Source organism: Melanotaenia boesemani, chromosome 11, assembly GCF_017639745.1.
Source record: "Melanotaenia boesemani isolate fMelBoe1 chromosome 11, fMelBoe1.pri, whole genome shotgun sequence".
NCBI lineage: Eukaryota > Metazoa > Chordata > Actinopteri > Atheriniformes > Melanotaeniidae > Melanotaenia > Melanotaenia boesemani.
The window spans coordinates 16,511,383-16,521,597 of record NC_055692.1 but is presented as its reverse complement, the minus strand read 5'-3'; the positions used below and the strand labels follow the sequence as shown (position 1 = coordinate 16,521,597).

Sequence of the window (10,215 nt, the reverse complement as noted above, 5' to 3'; positions counted from 1 at the left end):
CCTCCATCCTATCCAGCTTCATTAGCACATAACAGGCTATCAACATGCATAGCAGGGCCCTGATTTAGATGTTCAACCTGATTAGCTCTTAGTTAAGAAGAAGAGAGCGGCTACCTGAATGGAAGAGCACACTGTCACACAAGGCGCTAACATACATGTATAGACACAAAACAAATATTAAAACACTCATACATTGTCTTCGAGCATTTTCATTACGTTCAGTAGCCAGCGTTTTACTTAGTATCACACATAACTCATTTGAGATGCCAAGTCTTTTCTGTTCCATATCATAGAGCACGCCTCTATTATCTGAACAGAAGTCTGCTTATTTATATAACCAGAGGATGGGGCAGATTTCAAGAAACAAGCTTGCAGATGTTTCATTAGTTAAAAGGTATGAACTACAATTATAAAACCTTGAGAGGAATTTTATTTCCAAATGCAGAAAATACAAACATGGCAGTAAAATTAAAAACAAAAACACATATAAGGTTGTGTAACAAAGAGAAATAATCAAACCTCTTGGCTTCTCCTTTATCTTCCTTTACTCTCATTCTCCTCTGGAGAAGTTTATTAAAGAGTCGTGCTGCCCTTGGCGATTCAATCACTTTTCAGTCAGAAGTAATGGTTGCGCTGAATGAATGCAAAGGCTGGCAATTCATTACTGCAATCAAGAGAATGAACACCCCCATTTCCCTTCTCTCCTCTCCAACCTTCTCTTCGTGTTGTTTTCAGTGTCATATAGAATTTTAGATGCTCATCTGTGAGTAGTCTGAGCTAATATTCTGACAACCAATAATTAATATATATTAATATTTTAGCAGAGCAACCTCTTTCCACCTTTAATTTATGAAAAGAGTGATGCAGTAGATTTAAAGCCTGTATGGATAAAAATGAGTAGATGAATGAAATTTTCTAAAGACAAACGGCAGAATGCCACATTCAGATATAGCAGATGGGATGCATTGCAACAAAAAGCAGTTCACACCTACTGCTCTCTACATCTGAAGAAGAGAGGTAGGTTGATCACCGTTCTATTCCTTTAGAAAAACATACCCATTTCATTACATCAAGGGAAAATTTTCTTTCTGAAACATTTCCCTCAGTTTTATTGGCACTTTTTCCTCTCTGCTTAAGGGCAATATACCTTTCTGTAGTGGGTAATTTTCTCATTATCGCCTACTTCCACTCAGCCAGTCCTCTGCGTTTATTTTTTCCTCTCTCTCATCCTGTGCTCCAACTCCTTCAGCACTCTCTCATTCACAGGGTCAGCTCTGGCCACCACAGCTTTTCTGCCCCCTGGTTCAACCACAATTTTCATGAGGCAGCACATGTCCACAAGCTCTTCCTGGCATCTCTTCATTCCAGCCTCCAGCTCACCTCTTCGGGATGGGTCTCGCTTCAGAGCCCCCTTCTCTGCGACAGAGAAGCCCAGCAGGCTTGTCAAAACGTCATTGGACAGCTCAACATCCAGGTAGCTGGTTCCATCAGATATTGTAGCACAGACGCGCCAAACACCGTTATTGCTGCTCAGTTTCCCCAGAAGAGTCACAATGAAAGCTTTGACTTGGATCTCGGTGGTGTGGAAGTGTGGTTTGGACATTAACTCTTCTAGCAGGCATAAATAGGTGAAAGGTGGAGAGGTGAGAGAGACATCAGGGACTCTGCTGCTAGTCTGATCTGAAGCTACTCTATTCAAATCCGAAGTGTTTGAGCTGTAACATTTTTCTTGATATATACTGGATACAGTTTTTGGTCTACAACTGGAGCTTGAGGCCTCCGTTTTGCTCACAGGGCTCTCTCTGGCTCTACTAGGTCCCTCTTCAACATGGAGCTGAACCATTCCTCCACTCCTCTCAGTTTGTACTCTGCTGGCATCAACCTCTTGAAAAAGGCAATCCATGTCATCATCTATAAAATCCTTCTCATCATTAGAAGCAAATTTCAATCCATGTGATCGCTCTAAAGCTGTTGAAGGAAGAGACGACTTGGAAGATGCTGTGATTAAAGGACTTGAAGCGTCCCTCGTGCATCCTTGGTAGTCTCTTTTCTGTGGATTAGATCTGGAGTTGCGTGACCCGGAGTTACTCAAAGCATGGGGTTCAAAATGAGTAGCTTGGGGTTTTGGTCCTGTGTCCATATGTCTGGGATTTCCGATATTTCTGATGCTATTCTGTGGTGTGTTTTTGTGACGACTGTCGGAGTGTGAGGTAAGATTTTCACTTTCCAGAAAAATGACGCTGTCCAACTCATCCAGGGGAAGATCATCAAACTCTTCATCAGGAAAATCTTCTGTCATGTTGTCCTCTCGGATGTCTTGATTAAACACATCAGGAGGTACGAATACAACATGGCCAGAGTTTTCTCGGTCACCACTGCTGTGATGGCCTTCTACTGAACCACCTCTGTTGCTCTGGTTCAAGCCACCTCTATGAGAGGTTTCACCTCTGAAAGACACAACCAACAGGATTAATGAGCCTTGATGATTAGGTAGTGACAAATAAGGAGACTAAAATGTAGTTTTAGACGACCTGACAATCAGGAGTCATTTTCACAGATTTTTCTCAAAATAATGAAAAACTCCAGAAACAAGGAGATCTGGCTCATTTATAACAGCTTAAGTAGCTAAATTTGCAACAGATGAACAGTTTTGTTGATGGATTCTCTCGTGATGGTGATTTCACAAATTTCACAAGAATCCAGCTTCATCACATGGTTAAACTGAAGCGGCTCAAACTACAAAATTTGGCTGAATAATTTTAGAAAAACATGTTTTGGGTTAAAACATATTTTTTAAACAACACCAGGCCTCTTCTCTTTTGCTGGCTACTACAATGAGGAATCCTGACTATGATAATCACCCACCTGATTGAGATATGGCTGCTAATAGAGGAGCTGATTGAAGAGACGGTGGATGTCCCCTGCAGAGCACCAAAGCCATCAGCATCCCCCTGTGCCTCTAAACTGGCCAACAACTCTGCATCATTGACCTCCAGGTCCTCCATTTCTTGGTTTTCTAAGGGAAAAAAACAGTATGATAATTATGTCCAATTCTAAAATGAGCTGGCTTCTAAGCTGGCCTTATTAATATAAAGCAAACATTTCCAGTCAATCTTATGCCAAGGTCTTGTGATATCATACAAATGTAAAGATCCACAAACGCTTGAACTGACCTTGTTGGGGTGCAGCTGCCTCCTCACCCTCTTGCTGCTGTTCCTCAGGAAGACCCAGTGTCCGACAGAGTACCCTGCCCTGTTATGATTACACCATCTGATGAGTGCAACGTCTTATTCACTGCAATATATCAATAGAGTGTCATTGCTTAAAACAGCAAGTGACCCATAACATTTTAATATATTCTTAGTGTAGTTAAGTGAGTGATCCTAGATATTATTAAAAAACAATATGTAGCAAAAACAAGGACATCTAAAGGTGTACTTTACCTTATTATTCCTGTCTACCAAGTCCTCCACTTCACCACCCAGAACCTTGACATTGGATGGCCCCAAAAGTAGCACACCAAGTCTGCAAACCATCTGTCCCTGCAACTGCAGCTTTGCACCAGGCCTGGGGGAGTGGACAGCAGTTCACAAATATCATCTAGATGTACATGCATCACTAGGGTTTGTTTTTAATTCTTAACAAATGAGAAATAAACAACTTCCCATCTGCTTCTCTAAAATCTGTACGAATGCATGCATCGCTACAAAAAACTAGATTAGTTAAAAACATGTGCATTTTTACTTCTCAAGGTTTGGAGGCTTTGTTAACATAGACAGCTAAACACGTCAGTGTGCATTCAAGTGCTTTTCAAATCAATCTCTAACCTGAGTGCTGCACTAAGTGCAGGAATAGTCTGATACTCCATGGCCTCCAAGCTTTGGACTCCATCTGTTACCTGTACAACAGAGGCAGCATCTTTGATCAGGACAACACGCAATGATGAGATGAAAGTCTACAAACTGGCTTTGTGACTTTATAAAGCACCATAATCTTTCTTCCATAGAAATACAGCCGTGTACTTCTACAGTGCTAATTTTAAGCAAAACTCCTCTTTACGTCTGCTTTGTTATATTGCTTTTTGGATATTACTCAAGCAAAGATTTTAATTTCGATCAAATTTTTGTGTCAGATCATTAAAAACAAAAGTGATTTTTGACTAAATGGTGTGAGAAATTAAAAGATTAAAACTCTGCTGCCACATTTCTAAGAAACACCATCAACATGACAAGTGTATTACTCAAGGCAAAAAATAAAGTGTGTGAATTATATTTCTGCAAATTAAGCCATCTATGCACTCTCACTGATTAAATCTGTCCACTCACAATGAAGAACAGCAGCAGATGCCTTGACTAGAATATTATACAAAGATGATTAAAGAAAAGTGGTAGATTCAGAGGTAAATAGTATAAAATAGTCAAGATTACTTCAACAAGAAAAAAAATCCTGTAGCATAATTTTCTTTTGTAGCGCCAACGTGCTAAAAACTACTTTTCTACTCTGTTATGAGGCAAGAAAAAGCAGGAAAACATCCACGATGGCTGTTGATGTAAAATCAAATTCAAAATACAAAAACATACAGATAAAATGTAATTACTCTTTTTTATCTTCAAATCTTTACTTGACCTTGTCTTCCACGGTTAGAAGAGCTTGACTAACTTTTATCACAATCTTCACTGAAAAGCCGAGGACTTGTTTATTACAAACTCAGGAATTCTTTTAAAGGTTAAAGTAATCTTTAAGCCATTTTACAACAGTCAACAAAAAAAACAAAACAAAAACTGCCAACGTCTTGAGTGAAATGGGAAAGAGTTTAACTGGCATGTGAATGGACTTGGCCACAGACATTCATTTCAATTGGCTCTGGCTCAGCCCAGCTTGGGTGGAAGCACAACTTTCTGATGTACATGCTGATTTTTACTGATAACTTACATTTTCTCTACAAAAACATAGGTCTGCTGACTGTAATATGACACAAGCTGGTTTTGAAACTGACAGTAACAACTTGTGGACATAAAGAGATGAAACTGATCACATTTTTCCTTTTTTTTGTTTTACCCATTGTAAAGACAGCTAAAAGCTTATCCTTGTTCCCACTGTGTGGGGCTGATAGACTAGCCAAGCATGGCCTGCAGTCCCACAGTGTTTTTGCAGCGGCATGCCTGCTCTCTGCACCTTTACATGACCATCATGTTGTAGCATCCAGAACACTGATGATAAAAAAATGCTATTACTCGCAGCTGGGAAGGATTTGATTCATTTTTGTTGGTTTAGCAGGTGAAATTGCATTTTTAAAAAACCTCTTATACAAACTACTTTTGATGTAAAAACATTAGTTCGGTCAACATGTGATTTCTAAAGGTCAATGTTGAAATTCAATGGATTTCTTTCCCCCCTTTTTTAAAATACTTTTTAACACAAACTACCACTCAGAAATGCTTCTGACCTGTAGAAGCAGCATACGAGTTGGTTTGACTTCCCAGGGCTTCTGACTGGTCTGTGTGACAGCAGACACCTCGTCATTCATGCAATCTGTACCCCTCCACTTCTGCAGCTGACCATATGCAGGCTGACTGATGTCCAAAAATGAGTCAACCTGTAACAGAGAGAAACCTTCTGCTATGTTTCCTTTTGCCTACAAAGTCATATATTAAATATCTATTGAAGTGTTTGACAGTTCATAGTACCATTACAGTGACAGAAATGTATTGTGGTTTGCTATACTTAACTAACAATTTGTCTCAAAGGTTTCCAGCTGGGTTTCCAATTACCATCTTGGAAAACTGGAACCCAGTGGTGCTATATTATAATATAGCTTCAGACTACACCAATCACATTTCTTCTTGAATCTCACAGCAGCTCTATTTTTGCTTCACCAGCAGGCTGTGTGACTTTCTGTACTGCACACAAGCATAATTATCATGTCATGGAATAAGACATAGCTATCAGTATGACATTGAGAAAAAACTCAATATTTAAATGCTTGAACAGGTAACAGTGCACTCACTCATTTTAAAAGGACACCAAAAAATATATTTGCAATTTCCCTTCAGGATTTCTAAAGTATTTTTCATTTCATTCATTCATTTCTAAAAGCTCCATTAAATAAAAACATTCCAGCAACTTGTTTGTTGAAAGTGGAATATGTCATGTGCTTTTGTATGATTTTGCTCATGTGCATTTGCATTTCACCTCCTTCTCACCTGTGTTGTTAGTCCCCAGCATAACGTTTATTGGTGAGAACATAAACTGTATTTAAAAGACAGAGGCTGCCACCATATCATCGCCCTTTCGTTTGCTGTTCACTACTGTTTGTATCCCCTGGTTCAACATTAAACCACAGGATGAATCTAAGTCAGAACCTAAGAACATTATTCACACCCACTGAATATCCAACAGTCAAAGCAACTATGGTCATAATAAAGCATGGCTTTGTTTAAATTAAGTTCAAATTAGCTGTAATGATCGTATCTATTTTTGTAGTTTGATGTAAACATGTTTATTTCTGCTCTGAATTTGAGTATTTTAATATGAAGGTCTGTGGCATTTCTGGAGTTAGAATCGAGTGTTAGGAGTTAGAGTTAGGAACCACATAATTGCAGCCTTAATGTTTTGCTTTTTTTCTTTTAGTACTTCGTACAAAAAGCTGCTATTTTCCAAACTGAAAATGTAATCAGGAACAAGAGGGGAAAAATGCATAAAAAACAATAATCCAAAAGCAAGTACCTGCACACAGAAGGTACCACTTAGTTCTGTCTTCTGAGCCTGAGCCAACCCCTCAGGGAGAACAGGATGGTCCAGGTCTCTCAAGTCTGTTAAGAGCCACTGGTCCAACACCTATAAGTTCATGCAATACAAAGAGTTGTGAGAATCATAACACCAGTTATTAATTATGTCACTGGGAGCAAGTTTAATTGGGCTCATACCACTTTTTGCTTACCTTCAGACATGAATGACCATCTGATTATAAATATGTTTCAACCCTGAGACAGATCCACTGGTGCTATTAGTAAAGTTTAAATTAGTAAATAAAAAAAAGATAAAAAATTCTACAAAAGCAGAAATGTCAGAGGGTTGTTGAGACACAGTGACTCATTAGTGTCATTGAGTTGCTGCTGATTCAATGCTATGTACAAACTTATTTACATCATTTAAAAAGGGCTCTTTAGGACTGAGATCGAAGGACCATGTTGGCCTGAAAAATGAAGCAAAGCCTTTCATGAAGATCTATTTGAAAAAAGAAAAAAAAGATATATAGACTTTGGCAGTGGAGGGACACAGCTGTTCAGCAGCAATATTTCAGTACACTGTGGCGTATAAAACATGCGTCAGTGAAGGAAAACATACCCCACATGACGCCACCACCAGCTGGTACAGCTGACACCAGGCACGATGGATACATGCTGTTTACACTGAGATACTTCCTTGATATAAACATGTTGTAACAGAAACCTGGGTTTTTCAGACCAGGAGGTCTACTTTTACTCTTTCAATCTTTCACTTTTCTGTTCATTACCCCATTACACCATGATGTTGTTGTTCTTAGCAGGAGTAGTAACAGAGGTACACAATAATTTGGCTGTTTGTTGCATCACTGGGCAGTAAAATAATGGATACCATCTACTACTTAAAAATCAACTAAAACTGAACTGTTGATTTGTAAATGATTTAAGAATGAGTTTTGTGTTTTTCACTTAATTTATTTTATATTTTAAGCAAACATGACAAGTGCCTAGACCAGGGATTTTTTTGTTTTTTACTATAATTCGAAGAATAAACATTGTGTTGTGTTAAAGAAGGTTTAAAGCAATTGACTGTATTAACAAACTCATTAGAAAAATGTATACAAGTGAGGGCGGTAACCCATTAAACTGTTTCCTCAGGGGACAATAAGTATTTTTGATTCATTTATTTAGTTTAATTAATTTCACATTAATTCTTTAATCAAAACGTGCACCTCAGCTGTGGCCTCAACCACATGCAGCTGCATCTTAGTTGTAGTTTTCAAGTGGTGCTCACTTTAAAAAATGGTGAGGAAAGCATCAGAGGTATTTCACAGCAAAAAAAATACACATCTAAAACATTTGTTGGTGATGATGATATATCTGTAACAATACACCTCAATATATTCTGAGTCACAAACACAAAGACTTATCACCAACATCTTCCTGCTATATGCAATGAGAAATACAATAATATAGTCACTAAGGTTAAGAGAACAAAAGAAGCTATCTGCCAATCATCTGCAATAAAATTTTCATTCATGATGGCATATGTGGCACACATCACATCACGTTTGTAGTTCAATGTAGATTTTTAGGATTGCTGTGTCAATAAAGTACCTTCAAGATGGGACGGTGTATCTCTGCTACGAAGCGTGACAGTGTGTTTAATTTGATTCTCCCTTTCTGAGTTTGGGTGAAGCTTTCACATTGCTTGCTCAATGGTCCTCTGGTTGTCATTAACTACAATCAGTCCATTTTCATCCCTTCCCTGGTAGAAACACGTAATCTGGTTTCTTGTTTTTACTGTGTTTGCAAAAAAGTTCAGATTCATAAAAACAAACTGCTTTGGTATGCTATTTCTTATGGAGTTATCTTGTGCATGCTGTAGACTGTTCAGAAGTTTTACTTCCACTTTTCCTCTTTTGCATTTTGTCAACTTTACTTTACTTATTTACAATTAGACTTTATTTAGAAATCATGTCCACATCTCTATCCATCTTTAAGTTTTTTCCCTTTTAAATGTAGTCCTTTTTTTTTAAAAGCACTTTAATTCAAAACTGAAACCATCAACAGTTTGACATTTTTGTTTGTTTTATTGGCCTAACATAAAAAAGTTATAATCTTTTTTCTCATCTAATTCATTAACTGACACAGCTCTACACTTGAGTGGAGAGCACATCATGAATCCCAACAGCCATAATGGCAAAAAGCTCAAAGAAAACACTGAAACAATAGTGGAGACAGATACGTTTAAAGAGAGATCATCAAGGGAAAGAAACAAGACTATCTACACACAACAACAGCCTTTAATCGTAAGACCAATGTGAGTCATCTGAGAAAAAGTGGATGACCTCCAAGTGAGACAACTTGTATAACTGTAGAATCTCCATCTACAATCAAAGATTATGAACCACTCAGAAACAGTTTCAAAATGGATTTTAAGTTAACATTAATTCACATTAAGTTAGACAATCCACCAACCTGTTGATTAATTTGCTGCTGTGGCAGACGAGCTGCTCCTCCTGCCTCTGCTTGAAGCCAGTCTACACAGGCGTCTAGCCAGGCAAAAGGCACCTGTACATGCCAGGACGACAGCAGCCAGGCCTGGGCAGCACGTACCACTGAGTGAGTCTCTGGGGCCATTCTTCTCCAGTATATTAGACGTACGCCGCTTTCATGGATTGTCTTCACAACTAATGGATACAGGGACACGACTCTTTATGTTGGTAGTTCTCCCAGAAGCTGCAGTCAAGTTCTTGATTTAATCAATTAGGCTAACAAGTATTTTTCCTCCATTATACAAGTGCAATGCACTACGTTTGAAACATGTTTTAAAAGCTTTGCAACAGCCAGATAATTACCTAATTTTACTCTGTTGAATATGCTGCATACAAATCCAAATGCTATGTTTACTTTAATTCATTTCAGTTTAATTCAGCGGGTACTAAATATTGGATTAAACAGTGGTGGCTGAGTAAAGGTCTGTGTAAAGGTGTATCAACATCAGTGTGGCTAAGTGTATGTAGAGATTATCGTGAATAGATACTGTAGAAAAGGATAAAAATGAGACTTAGTGAAAAGAGAGCAGTGATGGCATTTGATTTGTGACTGTTGAAAAAACAAATGTGTTTACTACCAAATAAGTGTTTTAGTAAACATTACCGGAACAGCACTGAAACAGCCTCTTGAATCATGAAGTATTGTGGGAAGTAGCAAAGGCGCCAAAGTTGACTGGCCCGACATAACCAATTAGCAACAGCGGGGCTATGACACCTTTGCTTTGTGTCAATGCAGCATGACCAGCTCTTAAATATACAACAAGGTCTTAACCTTAACAAAGCTAATTTGCAATTTGTTTAGAAAATATTTACATTATATTTGCAGCTCATACCTTCCCAACAGGAATAACTCGAAATGCCACTAAAGTACGTATCCGCATCCGGTAAGAGGGCGTATCATGTCACATGGGAAACGCCTCATGTTGTGTGAT

General features: G+C 38.3%; 1 protein-coding gene across 5 annotated transcripts in view; it reads right to left on the bottom strand.

The window, feature by feature from the left end:
- Positions 1-413: 413 nt before the first annotated feature.
- The window catches only part of rmi1 (RMI1, RecQ mediated genome instability 1, homolog (S. cerevisiae)), a 29,236-nt gene continuing 19,434 nt past the window's right edge, over positions 414-10,215 (bottom strand). For 2 of the 5 annotated variants that reach the window (XM_041999124.1, XM_041999123.1), the window contains exons 2-9: positions 9,207-9,418; positions 6,727-6,837; positions 5,447-5,596; positions 3,828-3,898; positions 3,444-3,567; positions 3,174-3,252; positions 2,866-3,016; positions 414-2,447 (exon numbers count right to left, since the gene is read on the bottom strand). In XM_041999124.1, coding sequence (XP_041855058.1) covers positions 1,208-2,447; positions 2,866-3,016; positions 3,174-3,252; positions 3,444-3,567; positions 3,828-3,898; positions 5,447-5,596; positions 6,727-6,837; positions 9,207-9,368 — 2,088 coding nt within the window. In that variant the 5' untranslated portion in view covers positions 9,369-9,418 and the 3' untranslated portion in view covers positions 414-1,207. Of the gene's footprint in view, positions 2,448-2,865; positions 3,017-3,173; positions 3,253-3,443; positions 3,568-3,827; positions 3,899-5,446; positions 5,597-6,726; positions 6,838-9,206; positions 9,419-9,861; position 10,215 lie in introns of those variants that run through there. The other 3 variants (XM_041999121.1, XM_041999120.1, XM_041999122.1) reach the window with 3 other exon arrangements.